Here is a 19,740-nt window from a genome sequence, read left to right as displayed (position 1 = left end):
TCAGTCGCCAAAGAGCACAGGTATATAGACCCATTGTTCCTGGCAGCGCTTCTTTTTCTATTTTTAAACCAGTGCAGGATAGCATCTGCAATGCAATGTGCAAATGCGTTGTGAACAAAGAAAGTATATGGATAGCTACTAGGAATGTGAGTCCCTTACATTAGGGAATAAACTATATGAATTGTGATGTTAGTAGTAAGAATGGACACATTTCTAGTAACTATAGCCCTTACCCGTTGTAAGGGCTAGGTACTAAGGTACTAAGTATAGGGTTTAAGTGGTTGAATCCTGAAAAACACAAGTAAATGTTTACACATTTACACAAGTAAATTGTATTGTATTTCTTTTCTGTTTGTTAGGCGACCTTGAGTGACCTGAAAGGCACCATATAAATAAAATGTATTATTATTATTATTATTAAATGATGTGCAGATTTTACATTCCAATTTGCTATAATAATGGGTGTAATAGAAATGGGAGACAATCATATATTTGGGGAGTAAATAACACAATGAAAACAATCACAGCAAAGTTACATTTAAGTCTCAAAGACTTGTATTTATAAGCTAGTAAAGCTATATAGGTTACTTAACATTGTGGATAATATGATAGTAAGAAGGACAATAGTAATGACATTAAAAACAATATGAATAGCCCTCACAACAATTTTAGATACACCTCATGACATTTTTTTGCCAGATTCGCTCTTTCAAGATCTTCTCTATTAAATCTAAATAAGATGTTTGAGGTCTACCTTGGCGTAGACACCAGGGTAGTCCTTCTCAGCACAACCGTATCCCCAGGACACAACACCCTGCAGCTCACCGTTACACACGACAGGGCCACCAGAGTCACCCTGAGAGAGAGAGAGAGAGAGAGAGAGAGAGAGAGAGAGAGAGAGAGAAAACAAAAATAGAAAGAGGAGGAAAGTGTAACAAGACATGCATGAATTTCTCAATGCAATTCAACATCAAGACCATCAATTCAATATTGTGAAAGGAATGACCACTATAATGTTCTGACACACTGCTCTACTATTCAGATACATTGGTGGAGAAGGAGGACCTCTGCAGGTGAACCTTGCTGACTACAGTAGCTGGCAAGAGTCCTTGCCTCCCTCCAGGTATCCAGCACAGAACATGGCATCAGTGATCTGGCCAGGGTAGGCGTTGTCACAGTCCTCATGAGACAGGATGGGAATGTCAAGGCACTGCAGCTTGTCGCTGTCATCCCCTGGGGTTAAATACAAGTCAAAGTTGAAATGGATTAAAACAATGGAGGACACATTAATCCATGCTTTTTCAAAGGGCAAATTGCATTAAAGATGCAACTATTATGATTATATTATTTTAAACTAAATTTGGAATTTAGGGGAAAGGCCACTTGGCCTTTGATGTTGTCCATTTTTGAGGGTACAATGGCCAAACTAGAAAAGTCGCAATTTTGTAAAGTGTGGTTGCCGCAATCGCTTACAGAGGCCCCTCCCACTAATTTTGCTAGCCACTTACAATGTCAAGTCACCCCTGTGATCATGTGGTGGGGCATCATTTTGCAACGATATGCACTATATCAACATTATGCCTGTGCTGTTTTAATCAGATAGGTCCGGAGATCATGTAAGGCCACTTGACCTTTGGTGGCCAAATAATGCCAGAGCAGGAAGGCTATCAAATACTATAATTTAGACTATCTGCAGTGAAATAAATAAATTATGGTATTTACTATTTCATGCATGCTCAGCCCTGCAGCAACCAAAGTTCCTGAATTTGTTTAAAGATGGGGACTCATGGGAGTTACGAATTCAGAATCTTAACAAGACACAGTCAGCTGTGGCATTAAGGGCATGCCATTTTTTGGAGGTGCACAAGGCCAAACTGAGGGACAACGACGACCATGCCATTCGTAGCCTCCCTGAAACTCTTGCCCTGCCGGTGACTGAGCTCAGCCCTTAACATGATCACTTTTTCAAACAGGTGCTGTACTCACAGTAGCTCATGGTGTTGCCCCAGCCAGAGACTTTGCACATGGTGCCAGCGGGAGCGCAGGAAGTGGGCAGAGCCACAGCCTTCACATACTGGTTGAGGGTGGCGGGCTTGCTCAGCTTGATCAGCATGATGTCATTGTTGATGTTGTAGGAGCTGTAGTTGGGGTGACGGATGACACGGGAGGAGGAGATCCACTGCTCGGTACCCTCATCAACCTCGATGTGGTGCTCGCCAAGGCGAACCTGAACGCGGCTGGAAAAGAGAGGGAGGCATGAGAAAGTTTAGGCTCATGTATAGTTCCTCTCCACTTTGTGCTTATTTTCTGGCTTCATCGATCCAGACCCCATTATTTATTCTCGTAGAGATTTCCAAAACTATTTATATCAATTATATTAAGCCTAGAATCAAGCCATCCTGATGGATCATGACCATAACATTTGCATCTGAATTGCAGTGAATTTTTATTTTTGAAAACCGCAAAACTTTGTTATTAACGGTATGCCTATATCAATTTAAAACACAAATCTTCACAGAATAAAATTATTTATGGTCATGATTCACCAGGATCCTGGATGGCTTGATCCTAGGCTTAAAATTATTTAAATTTTACTTTTTGGAAATCTCTATGGGAAATATGAATGGGGTCTTGAACAATTGAACAAGAAAATGTCCACCACTGCTATGCCCTATACTTTAATCAATAAGTACGTTGTTGAGTACATGAGTATGTTATGTATGATATAATATAACTAGCACATTTGCAGTGGTTGCAGATAGTCTCCCTATTTAAAAAGATGTGTACCCTACATTTAAACAAACAAGAACACAAAAAATAAGGGGTATGGATAATTTTATAATAATGTATTACTCAAATACGTACGTAAATTATGTAGTAGTATAACTATATACAATAAATAAATTAATAAACTGTTGATTTCACAAAATCCTATTTACAAAGGACAAGAAAGAGGAGGTGTAATCAGTTGGGGAAGGCCAGAAGGCCAAACTGTGGGGGGCCATGGCCTCTATGAATTTCATGCCCTGGATTATATATACTTTTATTCTAACTCTTGATTGTATCTGTACTTCTAATGCCTTGTATCTGCAAACTAAACTGCTACGCTGTCTCTGACGCATGGATTCCCACATGGGAGTAATAGAGTTATCTATCTAGCTTTCCTTCTTGATGTTTTATTATGCCTCATGAGGTTAGCTGAATCCAACAAAAAATCCAGACAATAATAATAATAAAATTAATAATACAAATATTAAGTGTTGTCTTACGACTTGTAGCAGTGAGCAGCAGACACAACCCAGTTCTCGTTGACCAGGGAGCCACCACAGAAGTGGTAGCCAGAGTTCAGAGACACTGTATGGTCCTGGGAGTGTTTCTCGCACTCATATCCTCCGACGATCTTGTCCTCCTCAGCAACTAAACACACACACATGGAATAGTAATACACTATTAGATATTCTGTCCTCCATGAACAGAGGGGAAGTTGAAACCGTTAGAACATACAAATAGGACACTTAAACATGTCATGTTAAGGTAAAAAAAACAATTTTTAGGATAGGCCTATAGTACTCACAAGCAGCTCCGATGAGTAGAATGAATACCAGAGACCTCATGGTTGCTGTGTGATTCTGTCGATGACCGGACTTCACCTGGACCTCTGTTTATATGGAGTGGTCAGTCCCTACAGTGGTCAGTCCCTCCAGGACACTCAGGATGATCAGACATCATATTCAACATTTGTACTGATCAGACCAAATTTGTTCCTCCTTTAAGGAATTTGTATAACATGATGATGATGATTAAATAAATTATCACTTTAGCCTTTTCTGAAATAAACAAATACATTACTGGAAATGTGTGCATTCCTACTTAGCTATACCTGAAGAAGGCAGTTGCATGTGCCAAATCGAGAATCTTTTATCTATTACTCTGCGTCCATAATAAAATATTGGCACTTGGGCTACTACGTGTGCGGCCACCTTTATGTGTCTTGACGACTAGTTATTTGGATTCTTCTTCCGTGGGCCGGCACCACAAGGACTGGTGTGCCTATTCCTGTCTGTGTATAATGGATTCTTATACCGACATCACAATTCATATACTTTATTCCCTAATGGCAGGATCGACTCACATTCCTGGTAACTATTCCTTTCCTATACTTTGTTTGGATTAGTCCATTTGAGCATGCAAGCATTGAACAATTTGAACAATTTCATAATATGTAGTAAAATGAACAGATATGAAATGAGTGGACTCTGGACTGTCCAGTGGATCATACCAGTGGGTAATCCCGTTTGGAAAGTTACGCAACTTGTTTTGTTTCTAGTCTTGAAATGCATGGAGCTACACGCCACGTGTGGAGTTCTGCAGATGGCCTGGTTCACACACAGTATCACGCACGCACACAAACTATGGACACAATTTCACACAATCAATCACTGTAAACTGTAAAGTAGTTTAAACAGTCCCTACAGTATGTTTATGTCAATGGCAATACTTATCATTGATTGTTTCAATACCACCGGCAACGGCGACGAACGGGCCGTTATGCTGCGACGACTCCCCTTATATGCCACGACGAATCGTCGCAGTCGAGCATGGATCTCGCCGTCTCTCGAATTTCTATCAACCCACAAAACACAGAACTGCAGACCAATTAATTAAGGAATGCACGTGTTGGCAGTCTGGCCTTAGACTTTTTCTCAACCTCTTGCACCTAGCTGTGAATTATACCAGTGTCACTTACATTACAGTATGTAAGTATGTGCTGTCGACACATATACAGTATGTGGACTATATGCTGTCGACACATGTATACTACACAGTATATGCGGTCGACACATAATGTGGACTATATTGTATGCTGTCCACACATATGTGGACTATATGCTGTCGACACATACTGTATGTGGACTACAGTGTATGTGGACTATATGCTGTCGATACATACAGTATGTGGACACATGCTGACAGTTTTTTCTGCATGTGGACGGAGATCGCCGTCATTTCAAATGCATCGGTTAACTGCCATGGACGGAGAGCTCCGTGACCTCCATCTTTTAATGTTTTATATTGATTAAGATTGGTCGGAGTCCTAAGACCTAAGCTACATCTGGTTAGATACCAGAGCTGGCGTAAGCCATTTCGCTTATGGAAATAACAACAAACGATGGCAGTCTACTGTTTTGCACCTGTGAATGTATGATTTAGCAATAAAGTTGATTCTGATTCAGATTCTGAACAATGTTTCTTTGAAAGAATTCTAAATGTACTTCTGGCTTAGAGGGGTGATTTCTCAGGTTAAACCATGTCCTGTGTGTGTGTGTGTGTGTGTGTGTGTGTGTGTGTGTGTGTGTGTGTGTGTGTGTGTGTGTGTGTGTGTGTGTGTGTGCGTACATGTGTCTGTGCATGTGTCTGTGTGTGAACAGGCCACCTGCAGAACTCCACTCTCATAGCTCCATGCATGTCAAGATTACAAACAAAAACGAATTGCATCGTGTTCCTGTTAATGTCATATCTGTAAATTGTTCACAGCACCAAAATGTACACATTATGCAGAATATCCAAGACCATTTGCAATGCACAAATGTGTTAATCCAAAGTATGAATAGCAAACAGGAATCTGCGTTCACCGTTCATGCATTCAAGAATAAAATAGTAGTAATTATATCAGTAGTAATAATGCACACAGTCATTAAAGGGTCAGGACATCTACAAATGTCCTTTGTGATAGGGAGCAATGATATAGTACAATTATCTCATAGGCAACACATTTTGATCTTGTTGAATATAACTGTTCGTCCTGATTGGTCAACCAAGGGTGTGGGGAGTGACCACTGTACTGACCACTCCATATAAACAGGGGTCAAGGTGAAGTACATGTACTGCATCGACAGGATCACACAGCAACCATGATGTCTCTGGTCTTCATTCTGCTCATCGGAGCTGCTTGTGAGTCTATAGGCCTGGATCCTAAAGACACTTACCTAAAATATTTAAGTGACTTACGTATCTGTATGTTCAACTGGTTGGTATCTGTTTCGACCTCTGTTCTGATTTCAGAGAACAAAATATCTAATAGTATATTTCCTGTGTGTTTTTAGTTGCCGAGGAGGACAAGATCGTCGGAGGATATGAGTGTGAGAAACACTCCCAGGCCCATACAGTGTCTCTGAACTCTGGCTACCACTTCTGTGGTGGCTCCCTGGTCAACGAGAACTGGGTTGTGTCTGCTGCTCACTGCTACAAGTCGTAAGAAAAACCTTGATATATTTACATCCATAGTCTGGATTAAATTTGATTTAACTCACCTGATGAGTCATGGTTATGAGCTTTAGGTGGTACTACTTCTCAGGTGACACCAGGGTCTAAAGGGGAGTCTACCTGCAACCACTGAATATGTGCTAGTTATATCATAATAACTATACTCATCCATAGTTAAAATAATGTTTTACTCATTAAATGAGAAAATAAGCACAAAGTGGACAGGAACTATAACATGAGCCTAAACTTTCATACGTCCCTCTTTTCCAGCCGCGTTCAGGTTCGTCTTGGCGAGCACCACATTGCGGAAGATGAGGGTACCGAGCAGTGGATCTCCTCCTCTCGTGTCATCCGTCACCCCAACTACAGCTCCTACAACATCAACAATGACATCATGCTGATCAAGCTGAGCAAGCCCGCCACCCTCAACCAGTATGTGAAGGCTGTGGCTCTGCCCACTTCCTGCGCTCCCGCTGGAACCATGTGCAAAGTCTCTGGCTGGGGCAACACCATGAGCTACTGTGAGTGTATAGCACCTGATCAACATGCCTAGTTACAACCTGAGAAAAAGTGCATTTAAATGTTTCATAACAATTCAGTTGTGTGTAATATTTAAACAGCCTCAAAATCACAACACATACTGTACAGTATGGCTAACACTGACACTGATCATTAATCATTATGTAAAATAATTAGTAGGCTTCATCTCAATTATTTGTATGAGGAAAATATCCCTTTTCGTTACTCATCTTCATAAGTCATTGAAAACAGATATGTTGATATCGTTATAGTTATACTGTACATCCTTAATGCAATTTACGCTTTGACAAGTATATAGGATTATATATCTCCATTGTTTTAATCCATTTCAACTTTCACCTGTATTTAACCCCAGGGGATGACAGTGACAAGCTGCAGTGCCTTGACATTCCCATCCTGTCTCATGAGGACTGTGACAACGCCTACCCTGGCCAGATCACTGACGCCATGTTCTGTGCTGGATACCTGGAGGGAGGCAAGGACTCTTGCCAGGTACTGTAGTCAGCAAGGTTCACCTGCAGAGGTCCTCCACCATCTGAATAGTAAAGCAATGTTAGAAAAGCCTTTTATAATATCGATGGTCAAGATGTTGAATTATATTGAGAAATAAATGTACATATTGTTCCTCTTTCTTCTTTCCCCTCTCTCTCTCTCGCTTTCTCTCTCAGGGTGACTCTGGTGGCCCCGTCGTGTGTAATGGTGAGCTGCAGGGTGTTGTGTCCTGGGGATACGGTTGTGCTGAGAAGGACCGCCCTGGTGTCTACGCCAAGGTACAGAATGCCTCATACGTCTTATTTCAGTTTTGTAGTCTTTATTCATAGAAAAGAGACATGACATTGATAAAAGTAAGGATTTTGGCTGAGCCAATCTAAGAAAATATGTTTTTGAGGTGCATATTTTTTAGATTATTTTATGTTATTACTATTATCATTCTTACTATTATTTTATCCACAAGTGAGGAAGCTATAAATATGAGACTTGCCTGTTGCAATACCTGTAATGTATTCTGACGAGAAATGTGAACCATAACAATACAATACACAACTATACCCTAAAATATAGGTCAAGCTGAGAATGTTAAATCTTTTCCGTCTCCATTTTCAGGTGTGCCTGTTCAACGACTGGCTGGAGCAAACCATGGCCAGCTCTTAAGTCTGATCCTACAGTAGCCTATCTCCTGTAGGCCTACATTACAACCACCATCACCTCAGCCATCATACATCAAACACTGTATACCTCCATTATTGCCATCCCACATTTTTTTCATCTTGTATAATAAAGTCTTTCAGACAAATGTAATTTTGTTGTGCTTGTTTTAATTGTTCTAGATTCAAGGTTGTGCTTTGTTGTTATATCTTGTGTGCATGTACTGTACATTCCACTTCCCAAATATGCGATTGTCTACCATTTATATTATTATAGTAAATTGGAATGTGAAAAAAGCTGTACACCGTTTCCATGTGTATTTCAGGATTTAACTGTTGTCAGCTTGTAGATCTTCTTAGGTGAATGTTCATCCCAGAATAGGCCTAGCTAGCTGTGACTGGATATCATTGTACTGCTTGACAGTCTCGCCACAACTGTCGGTGGACAAACTACCGGTATATATACAGGTGCTTAAGTGAAAAAAGGGCACCTTGTGCAGTGCGTGGAACCGGCCGGGAATAGTGTGAGATTTATAGATTTTGGGGCCTACATTTTTATTAGAAGCTTTTTATCAAGAATTTATCAATGTCACCATGGTCCACATACTGTACACTACACTGTACAAAAAAAACAAAAGGAAAAATCTGTGCACAGCACTGCTCCTGAGCCCCCCGTCATCTCTATTCACCATAAATCTGTCCGACTCGTTTTTTTCACACTAGCATCTCTTTCTTTCTTTCTTTCTTTCCTTTAGAAATACATTTCTTTCTAGTTTTAAGTAGAGCTATATAAATTGCATTCACAATTACATTTCACATGTAGTCCTTATCTTATTCAGAGCTACAAATAAAAGTGCAATTTGAGAATATCCAGCGATTCTTGTATCACTATGGCCAAAAAGGTAGCACAATATTCATTGTATTGTAGTTACTGTAGGTAACTGAGTCTATTTGGTTCATTTGTAGAGGTAGGCCTACACCACAAATCTGTAAGGGTTAATTTAGTATAAATGAACTATAAAATAATGTAATTATTAGAGGTTCCCCCAGCTCCCACATTGAGAACCATTAGTGGAGATTCTTTAAAATTTAGGATCCCATTATTTATTTGTCTGATGCATTTGTTCAACATCAGGTAAAAATTATAAATGGATGTAATCATGTAGAATGATGTATTTGTTGGTGGTAAGTACTGTTTTATTTTCTGTCTTTCATTACACCAACCAATGAGTAACGACATTATGTGAACAATACATCTGTTGCAGTTAAGATTATTACCAGATAGCACTGGCCTCTTGGCATCAACATTCAGGATGCCTGCCAATTCCAGCTTGTCAGTATCTGGCAATATTCTAAATTATGCTATTATTCAACCAATCAGGGAGCGTAGCAGAGTACGGTTGTGCATGGGTTTATAAACAAGAGGTCCAGGTGAAGTCCTCTCATCGACTGCATCACAGCAACCATGATGTCTCTGATCTTTGTTCTGCTCATCGGAGCTGCGTGTGAGTATAAAATACTTCCACAGCTGCCCGTCTTTCACACTTTATTACAAGCCAAACCAGGCCTAGCAAACCATGGTACTGTAGTTCACTATAACCTTTTCACATGCTGGGAGAACATATTATTTGCCAATTACTGAAATCTTTTGCTTATAGAATTGCAAATGTAAAAGGCCAGCCAGCCATGCATTTCTGTTGCAAACTCTTGTAATTAACCAATATTACACAATAGGGGGTGGTTTAACGTCATTAATGCACGCCTGCGATGCTGCAGGAACGAGATCTATCTATCTATCTATCTATCAATCAGATTGCTTCCTCGAAACGACCTGTTTAATTTAACATAATCTGTTTTTCAGTTGCAGAGGACAACAAGATTGTCGGAGGGTATGAGTGTGAGCCCTACTCGGAGCCCCATCAGGTGTCTCTGAATGTTGGCTACCACTTCTGTGGTGGCTCCCTGGTCAACGAGAACTGGGTTGTGTCTGCTGCTCACTGCTACCAGTCGTAAGATATATTCCCACAATCAGGACCATATTAGCTGAACAAATATGGAAAGAAATATAATTTCCTTCAGCTATCCACCCACCCCCCCCCCCCTCACTCAGCCTCTTTTGCATAACTGTAGATAGAAGATAAATAGTAAAGTAACAATCTATGAATATAAATGTATGACTTCATGTATGACAACACTACACTTCTTGACCAGATTCTCTCTACTGCCTTCAGCCGCATTGAGGTGCGCCTTGGCGAGCACAACATCAAGGTGACTGAGGGCAACGAGGAGATGATCTCCTCCTCTAGTGTCATCCGCCACCCCAGATACAACTCCTGGACCCTTGAAAACGATGTCATGCTGATCAAGCTGAAGACACCTGCCACCCTCAACCAGTATGTGCAGCCTGTGGCTCTTCCAACTTCCTGCGCCTCCGCTGGCACCATGTGTAGAGTCTCTGGCTGGGGCAACACCATGAGCTCCAGTGAGTAGGCCTATAGCACCTGGGTGACAAATATTTGGCGCAACTAGTTTTCAAAAACGTTATAACAATTGTTATTATATTTATTGTATTTAATATAGCACCCTTTTAACAATGTTGCAAAGTGTTATACAATAAGTGTGTGTGTGTGTGTGTGTGTGTGTGTGTGCGCCAGCCTACAGATAGGCATATATAGAGTTGTAGCAACTCAGCACGTAGCTCCCATGTAGAGCGTTAAAAGTTAACATAGCTTATATGACTAGAAGCTAGAAGCCACAGGGAACACTGACGATCATCTGTTTAACAAGTGATGAATAGGGGCTCCACAAAGTATGCAGCTATGTCGTGTTAAACTACAGTATTTGCTAAATATATTTTTAATACATGTCCTTTCTACTATTAGCTGCTGATGGGAACAAGCTGCAATGCCTGGACATTCCCATCCTGTCTGATGAGGACTGTGAGAATTCCTACCCTGGTATGATCGACCAGACCATGTTCTGTGCTGGATATCTGGATGGAGGCATGGACTCTTGCCAGGTATGGCTCCCTATACGATACACCCTTTTCAGCAGACATTTAAATGTGTGAACATAGTTGTGTCACTGTGTGCCAGAATGCACAGCTCGTGCAGATAACATAATGCTGGTCCTCACTGCTTAGCCTCTCTCTCTCTCTCTCTCTCTCTCTCAGGGTGACTCTGGTGGCCCTGTCGTGTGTAACGGTGAGCTGCAGGGTGTTGTGTCCTGGGGATACGGTTGTGCTGAGAAGAACCACCCTGGTGTCTATGCCAAGGTATGGCTCAAACATCTTACATATCTTTATAGTATTCCAATTTATTCAAAGAATAGAAACATTTCATTTGACATTTATTTATTCGTTGTATATTCAATTGAAGTAAGATTATGTACCAGACGGCCTTTGTGTCAAATGCTGCATTTGTGCTCCAAATACTTGATACAATATAGTAGTAGATGTGTTAACATTTCCTATTGTTTAATCTCCAGGTCTGTGTGGTCACAGAGTGGCTGCATGCCACCATGGCCAGCAACTAGGTTTGATACCAGCTTTCAGCCTCCACATCAGTCACACAGCTCGATCTCCAACATGACCTTTATGGTTAATATATTTATTTTTAATAAATAAAGCATTTTAAAGTAATTATTCCCTCTGCTGTGCTCTTTTATTTGTGGACCATGACATAAATAACATCAATAAAGTACCATGGATAGGATACTTTTCATTAAATCATGGCCATAACCATGACACTTATAATTTGTATTATATTCTTGTCTTTAATAAACAATTAACTAATATTTACACAGAAAAATATAGGGGTTTTACTGTGTTCCTATAGGCTTTTAATTCCTGCCAATGTTTTCAGTCCTGTGTCCACCATGATGTTCCCCTCTCATCTCCCCATTGAAATGTATGAATACAAAGTGGATTGAAATGACCCCATCTATCATCATACTGAATCATAAAAATAAACATACACTTACAATAGGCCTACCATAACCTTTTCCTATGCTACATGGGGACATCAATGACACATGACACCATTATAAAACAACACTAAAACCTATGGCTGGACGGTGTATGAAATGTTGGGGAGCTATTGAAAACAATGGCTACAGGAAGCTGCTGCACCCGTAACTTAACTACAGCATAATGTTACTACTAGCCTACGTCCCGTGAGTATCCCTGTAGACTAGAGTTTTCATCACGCCAATTTCTGAGATCAGACATAAGTACTCGACCAAGCATGAGCACCCACTGCCAAATGCTTAAAGATTCAGTCCAACTACAGCCCAAAACAAATATTGCCATAAAACCAAGTATCCATATTATGCAATCTGTCCCTACAGGACACAAGAAAAGTAGGACAACCAACTTGGAACCCTCAGAAACAATTCCATTGACAACAGCAATAACAATAAGGATAAACACCTACAGCACAATACAGTACAGTAAATGTGACTTAATTAATAGATAGTATTAGGTGGTACCACCACCTCTGTACCATTTACACACACATGCACAAACACGCAAGGCAAGGCGCACACACACACACACACACACACACACACACACACAAACACACACACACACACACACACACACACACACACACACACACACACACACACACACAATACTGTAACATGACAGCATAAGTGTACCATTAATGCTACAAAAATAAGTGCAAAACACTGAGTGACAATTTCCAGTAGAATCCAAATTGGGAATCGTTGTTAGAAGCAGGCAGCATACTAACCCAAACACTAAAGCCCTGCACACCATTTTACTGGCGTAGCCTAATAAAATCAACTACTGGCTACTTCTATAGAACATTTGTCAAAAATGTATCAGATGTGTAACACATTAATGAGACGCTCAGAACCATCAAACTCAAAACTGCCTGTGAAAAATGTTATATTCTTATATTTCCCTTTTCTCTACAATGTAGTCAATGCCAATTCCCACATTTTCCCTGCAGTGTCACTGGCATCACTGCATACTGCATATTTATGTCAACTTATGCACTTATAGCGTGTCCAAGTAGTTATTAAAACTACAAGGCTCTTCGTCAAGATTGCAATTATGCATGTTCTCCCCTATCAGTGCCCTTGACAAAAGCGCTGTGTAAGCACAGCTAGACCTTAGGGCTGGAGCTGCTGGTCCCCATGAGGCACTGCTCAGTGGCTGCCCACAAGATGGGTTATAGAGAGGACAACTTCCGGGTAGGCTATATGTGAATGTACATGGCAAAATAAAGTTACTCAACCACATGAATAGCCAGTGTTGGGGAGTATTAAGCTACATGTAGCTGAGCTACGTAGCTTAGCTACATTTTGCTGTAGCTTGTGGTAGCTTAGCTACATTCATATTGGTGTACCTCGTCAAGTAGCTCAGCTACTTTTTGGGTAATTTTTGGTAGCTTAGCTACTCAAGTTACAAGCTACAATTTTGGGCAATAACATGAAATAAATATATTCATTTTGACCATTGGTTGCTGTGTTAATGCTTGTACTAGAACAACCCCCCCACTAGAACACCACAAGTTCAACAGTGGTGTCCCATCCAGTGCCGCATGTGAGCGGCTTTTCAGTGTTGGCAAGGACATTTTCAGTGCCAAACGCAACCGCTTATCCGATAAGAACTTTGAGAGACTGCTCATGTGTCGCGTCAACAAACGGTTCTGCCCTGGCATATAAAAAAATATAGGCCCAACTTTCTTTTACAGTTAAGTTACAGTTTAGGTTGTGTTAAGTTAAGATTTATTTATAGGTGTGGCTATCAAGAGACCTTTATTATTATTTTCACAGTTAAGATGTGTTAACATTGACGATCAAATGCCATTTAAACACACAGTATCCTCAACAGATCCTCTTTTATTTGTGTGACTGTAAAGACTATGCCCGTTTTAATAACATTCTCAACAATTGGTTTGTTTTATCCTTTCTTTAATGGGGGAAAATCTGTCTAGAACAGGGGTCTTCAAATGTTGACGATCAAATGTCATCATGTAACAGTTGTTTAGTTATAATGTAGGTGTAGTTCTCATTATACAAGGGTCTCTTTTTTTACAGTTAAGATGTGTTAACATGCCTGTTATTTTTTTCATTTTTATTTAACTGAATTACTTATTATCATTGTCTAAATCTGAAATTGTCTTTCAAAAATGCCTAATAAAAACAGTATTAAAAAAAAAGAAACCAAGATGTGTTAACATTGACGATTAAATGCCATGTATAACACACAGTATCCTCAACAGATCCTCTTTTATTTGTGTAAGTCTCTAAGTCTTTTTTATTTTTTTTATTTTTTTTAATAAAACTGTTGAGAGGCATATTTCAGCTGGCATCGTGGCATGTGACTTTTTTGTAGGATATTATATTTTGTTTCATATGCACCGCATGTACATTCTCAATTTAACGCTGAAAAATATAAAGTAGCTGAGCTACTTTTTCCATGTAGCTGTAGCTTTACAAGCTACATTTCTCCAGGGGTAGCTATGTAGCTTGATCAAGCTACTGCCATGGTGAGCTACTTGTAGCTTTACAAGCTACGCTTTCAAAGTAACTTCCCCAACACTGTGAATAGCTATCTATAGCATCCCTAGTCTGAGCATGTCATACTAGCCTACATTCTGCGAACATAGCCGATCTACGAGCTCTTGTAGCCTAGATCTAAACTTTAGAGCTTGTACTTGTAGGCAGAGATGGGGTCCGTTACTCTTAAAAGTAAGGCACTACATATTACATATTACTTTTGAAAAAAGTAATGCCTTACTTTACTTTATTACTCCCTGGAGAAAGTAACTAGTTACACTACTCGTTACATTACTTTTGCGTTACTTCATAACATTGCCTGTCACATTGTCACATAATTTACCACTTAACAAATCTTTATAATCCTAATAAGGAGGACATACACAAGATATGTCTTTATGCTCTTTACCAGGTTGTGGAGGAATAAAACAAAATGGGCCTTTCCAAACGGTGGTTCTCTTGACCTTGTAAAACTTTTTCTATGCAAACTTCTAATCAATTATTCAATCAATCAATCAAATCAAATATATTCAAATAAAAATAATGAGACTGAGAGAAATCAGTAGCCTATATGTTCACAGTGCTTTAGGATCCCTTTCTTTATGATGTGGAGTTCCCTGCTCCATTGCTCATTAAATGTAGTTTTAACATATTTGGTTTATTCATCTCTGCATTAACTAACAAAGTACACATTCTACAAGAAACAAACCGACCCTCCCACTGGCAGTGTTACCAGGTTTTGGAAGAGAAACAAGCAGCCATGTCTATGAAAACAAGCTCAAAATAGGCTATTATAAAACAAGCCCAAAGTCGCTTATAATAAACGGACATGGCAACACCCCAGCGTCTGCTCTGTCTCTTTGACAGTGGGATACTGGCTCGCTGTGTGGAGCGGAGGAGTGCTGCTGCGGAGATTTTAATACCGAGACGACGTAAATGACAGTTATGAGCTTATGACACAAGCACTGTAGGATATATTACAAAAAAAAACGGAGGTTGAGGTGGGAGGAGGACAGGTGGGTCTAAAACCGGACGTCTGGCCACCCTACGAGTCCACGACAGTAACGAAAAGTGCTGTGCTGCTGCTGATCTGACACCGGTTTGACATGTTCTAGTCCGCGACTCCGCTAGTGCGTTGCCAGCGCACCATTACTGTTTATGTTCAACTCATCTCCGTTGTGTGCATTATTCTCCAAGTCCAAAGCAACACTGCTGAAAGCAGCCACATGACGCAATTAAGTAACGAGTAACTCAAGCGCTGCAGCGACCAGTAACTGTAGTGTGATTATCAATTTTGGAGGAGTAGTGTCGTTATATTACTCGTTACCGACCAAAGTAGTGTCGTTACAGTAACGAGATTTTCCGTTACTCGTTACACCCAACTCTGCTTGTAGGTAATGTATTTATTATGGTAAAGAGAGTGTTGAAAATGGGGGGAAATAAGGCAGGTGGACAAGTAAAGACTGCAATGAAGTATGAGACTTTAAGTGGTTAGTGACAAGTGGACAACAACCAACCAAATGACAATGATGTGTTAATAACGAAAAGTACATAACTTGTGCAGCTTCGACTGGCCCATGTGTCATTATTACAGATGGCATTTTACTATATGTTAACACTCCCAAATGTATGATGTCTCTATAACCCATCTTGTGGGCAGTTTAGATTACTATTTATTGCAGTTTACATACAATTACAATTTCTTGTTAATTTTTATTGTTAATTTATTGTTCTGTTTTACATTTTTGCACAACAATGTGATACATGAATAATGTTTTCCAGTGTTGTTATAAAATAAACTCTGTAATATAATACAGTATGTAGTGTTTAAATTCTACTGCATACTACTTAAACTTCAGCTTCACAAATATTTCCATATTATCTGAAATAAATGTTGCTGCACTGTATGAGAACTAGCCAGCTGTGTCTCAAACATTTCACATCTTCAGTTCTAGAATCTAAATATAGAGGTGTCCCAGAACGTTCAAAGCACCTGTTCTGCCTGACACCATAGGAAAAGATAAGATAACTTGGACTGTTTCAAAAATACAGTTGATTTTTCCAGCACTATCCCCAAAAGACTAGATTCAACAGACTATTTTACGAGTCTTGAAAGGTCAACACACACACACACACACACACACACACACACACACACACACACACACACACACACACACACACACACACACACACACACACACACACACACACACACACACACACACATGCAAACAATTTATATTATATTTGTTCAACACATTTCAACAAGGTAAATATGATTAATATATATATATGAAAAGAAACATAACTATTATTATTTACATTTGTGGCCCACAAAAGCATTACATTTTACATCAACTAGGTTCTCCAACAGTTCTCCAACGGTTTTTATTGCGGTATTTGTCAAGAATCATTGTTTTTTTCTACGAAATGTGGTTTTTGCATAATTCTGGGAATAAAAGATCTAAAGCAGGGGTGCCCAGAAGGTAGATCGTATACCAGGAGATCACAAAGGCTGTAGACCACATGACATGCCCTAAAAATATATTATTTAAATGTGAAGAAATTGTGTGACTTGATTGATTGACATCAAAAAGGGCCTGTCAGCTTAAACCCACAATGCAGTACTTTGTTTTCAAGTATTGTATCACAAACATCAGTAGCATTACAAAGTTATATACAAGAAAACCCCTATAACAATTCAAAGTTTCCCCCCTGTATTTCCCATTCCAAGTGCGTTTGTCTTATAATTATGTAATACCATCACCACTATTCCAAACTAAGCCCCCTCAGGTACATTGTGCTTGAGCATGTCATTTTCAAAGTAGCTCTCAAGTCAAAAAGGTTAGGGCACCTCTGATCTACAGTAACTTCAGCGTCCTGCAGGTGATTCGCTCCCTGCTGACCAATGAGGACAGCTGGGGAACATCACAGCTCACCCACTGTGTATATAAACCAGGGGTCCAGGTGAAGTACTGTACTCTCATCGACAGCATCACACAGCAACCATGTGGTCCCTGGTATTCATTATGCTCATCGGAGCTGCTTGTGAGTATCAGGGTTATTGAAGATAATAAATGAAATAACGAAAACTTTAATTGAAAATATATATATTTGGCTTTATAAAAAACGAAACGATAACTGAAGCGACTTTGTTTAATTATTATTAAAACAAACTAAAATTTAAATCACAAAGCCAAAAAAAAAAAAAAAAAAAAAAAAAGAAATAGTTCCATTATGCATGTGCTGGACGCCCACTTAAGAGCTTTGTCCACACTGTACAATTATAATATACCGATTCTAAGATGGATTTCTTAGTGGTCAGTGTTTACCAAATTGGCTGAAATACTTTTGTGGTGCAACACTTATTTTACTTTTGGCCAGTCACATTTTTTTTAAATGAAAACCTAAACTTCCACTTCAATTGGAAGCTTGTAAGAAGGATATAAAAAATGTATTAAACTAAATAACTATGCTTTTTCAATTATGCAAACTTAAACTGATTCTCGTTTACAGTTGCAGAGGAGGACAAGATCGTCGGAGGATATGAGTGTGAGAAACACTCCCAGCCCCATACAGTGTCTCTGAACTCTGGCTACCACTTCTGTGGTGCCTCCCTGATCAACGAGAACTGGGTTGTGTCTGCTGCTCACTGCTACAAGTCGTAAGACAACCCTTGAAACATTTTTGCCAGTATTAAATATATGAGTCTGATTTTCATGAAACCATTAAAAAATAATAATCACTTGTGAGTCATCTTGACCCACTAGAAGTGTGTGGTGGTGTTTATATCTACAGACCCTTTACTCTACCTGTATTATCCTTATTTTACCTTTTTAACCCGTACTCATATCTTCCTTCTCCAGCCGCGTTCAGGTTCGTCTTGGCGAGCACCACATCAAGGTCACCGAGAATACCGAGCAGTTCATCTCCTCCTCCCGTGTCATCCGTCACCCCAACTACAGCTCCTACAACATCAACAATGACATCATGCTGATCAAGCTGGCCACACCCGCCACCCTCAACCAGTATGTGCAGGCTGTGGCTCTGCCCACTTCCTGCGCTCCCGCTGGCACCATGTGCTTAGTCTCTGGATGGGGCAACACCATGAGCTCCAGTGAGTATAGCACCTGGGTGACAAATCTTTGGAGCAACTAGTTTTCAGAAAAAATAACACCATGAGCTGTGAGTAAATCATGCATCTGGGAGGAAAATCGACAAATTTCCAGAAAATGTTTTATTTTATATATACATTTGTATTTGTATTTTTATCAGACATAACTCAACAACAGACACAAGACATAACAAGAAAGCAAGCAAACACATTCATTAATAATTAATTAACTAACTCATCTATCATGAGGCCCGGTGTACAGCCACTCATACACTGTTCTGTCAATCAGCACCTGATAACCGCATGTACTGTAGTCTCACCGTAGCTGGAAACGGTATTGTACCGATCCATTCATCGCGATAGATGTTGGATACTCAAAATAACACTATTCATTTTCCTGAATATACTCATGTACCACGATTACACAGTTGGACATTAACAATTATAGTGAAAAGATTGTCATAAATGTTGCATCTTTACACTTTGTCATTCAAACCACTTTCCACCCCAAATCTGTTTGACTCACAGGCGTTAGCGGCGACAAGCTGCAGTGCCTGGACCTTCCCATCCTGTCTGAGCAGGACTGTGACAACTCCTACCCTGGCATGATCACCAACGCCATGTTCTGCGCTGGATACCTGGAGGGAGGCAAGGACTCTTGCCAGGTATGTAGTTAACATTTTCCATACTCATGCAATAATAAGGTAGCTCTGTCATCATTGATCATTATTTAGATATCATTCCACTGTGGATAATTTTCACGTCCCTCCTCTCAGGGTGACTCTGGTGGCCCCGTTGTGTGCAACGGTGAGCTGCAGGGTGTTGTGTCCTGGGGATACGGTTGTGCTGAGAGGGACCATCCTGGTGTCTACGCCAAGGTAACACTTAAAACCACCTGAAAACTAATCATAACTAACTAACTAAACTATCATATTATTTACTCTGTATTGTATTTAAGCTAACACTGGAAGAATTACCATTCCACGTCAGGTTTAACTTCTGTTGGATTGACGAATGATGTGATTTACTAACTCCTAATGTCTCTTGTTTAGGTCTGCATCTTCACTCAGTGGCTGCAGGACACCATGGCCAAATACTAAGTGATCCTGATCATTCTCCAGTTCAATTAATGCACTTTAT

At 39.9% G+C, this 19,740-nt stretch overlaps 3 protein-coding genes across 3 annotated transcripts; 2 read left to right on the top strand and 1 right to left on the bottom strand.

Moving 5' to 3' along the window:
• Positions 1 to 273: 273 nt before the first annotated feature.
• Positions 274 to 3,644, bottom strand: LOC308318587 (trypsin-1-like; the record flags this gene model as incomplete). The annotated part of the gene is made up of 6 exons (XM_080768203.1): positions 3,575 to 3,644; positions 3,270 to 3,417; positions 1,987 to 2,237; positions 1,097 to 1,233; positions 755 to 856; positions 274 to 288 (listed from the first exon to the last, which is right to left on the bottom strand). The coding sequence occupies exons 1-6, from the start codon at positions 3,612 to 3,614 to the stop codon at positions 274 to 276; spliced, it is 693 nt and encodes a 230-aa protein (XP_080624329.1). The 5' UTR covers positions 3,615 to 3,644.
• A 2,250-nt stretch (positions 3,645 to 5,894) lies between these two features.
• Positions 5,895 to 7,956, top strand: LOC308318586 (trypsin-1-like; the record flags this gene model as incomplete). Its single annotated transcript, XM_080768202.1, has 6 exons — positions 5,895 to 5,952; positions 6,105 to 6,252; positions 6,535 to 6,785; positions 7,160 to 7,296; positions 7,473 to 7,574; positions 7,909 to 7,956. The coding sequence occupies exons 1-6, from the start codon at positions 5,913 to 5,915 to the stop codon at positions 7,954 to 7,956; spliced, it is 726 nt and encodes a 241-aa protein (XP_080624328.1). The 5' UTR covers positions 5,895 to 5,912.
• Positions 7,957 to 9,414: 1,458 nt separating this feature from the next.
• Positions 9,415 to 19,700, top strand: LOC308318367 (trypsin-1-like; the record flags this gene model as incomplete). The annotated part of the gene is made up of 6 exons (XM_080767895.1): positions 9,415 to 9,454; positions 18,003 to 18,150; positions 18,353 to 18,603; positions 19,129 to 19,265; positions 19,377 to 19,478; positions 19,653 to 19,700. 6 exons carry the CDS (start codon positions 9,415 to 9,417, stop codon positions 19,698 to 19,700), a joined length of 726 nt encoding a protein of 241 aa, XP_080624021.1.
• Positions 19,701 to 19,740: the final 40 nt, after the last annotated feature.

The sequence above is a fragment of the Protomyctophum bolini genome (genome assembly GCF_963924005.1).
Source record: "Protomyctophum bolini genome assembly, chromosome: 7".
In the NCBI taxonomy this organism is placed as follows: domain Eukaryota; kingdom Metazoa; phylum Chordata; class Actinopteri; order Myctophiformes; family Myctophidae; genus Protomyctophum; species Protomyctophum bolini.
Note: the sequence above shows the minus strand (reverse complement) of the source record. Positions and strands in the feature narration are given on the sequence as shown.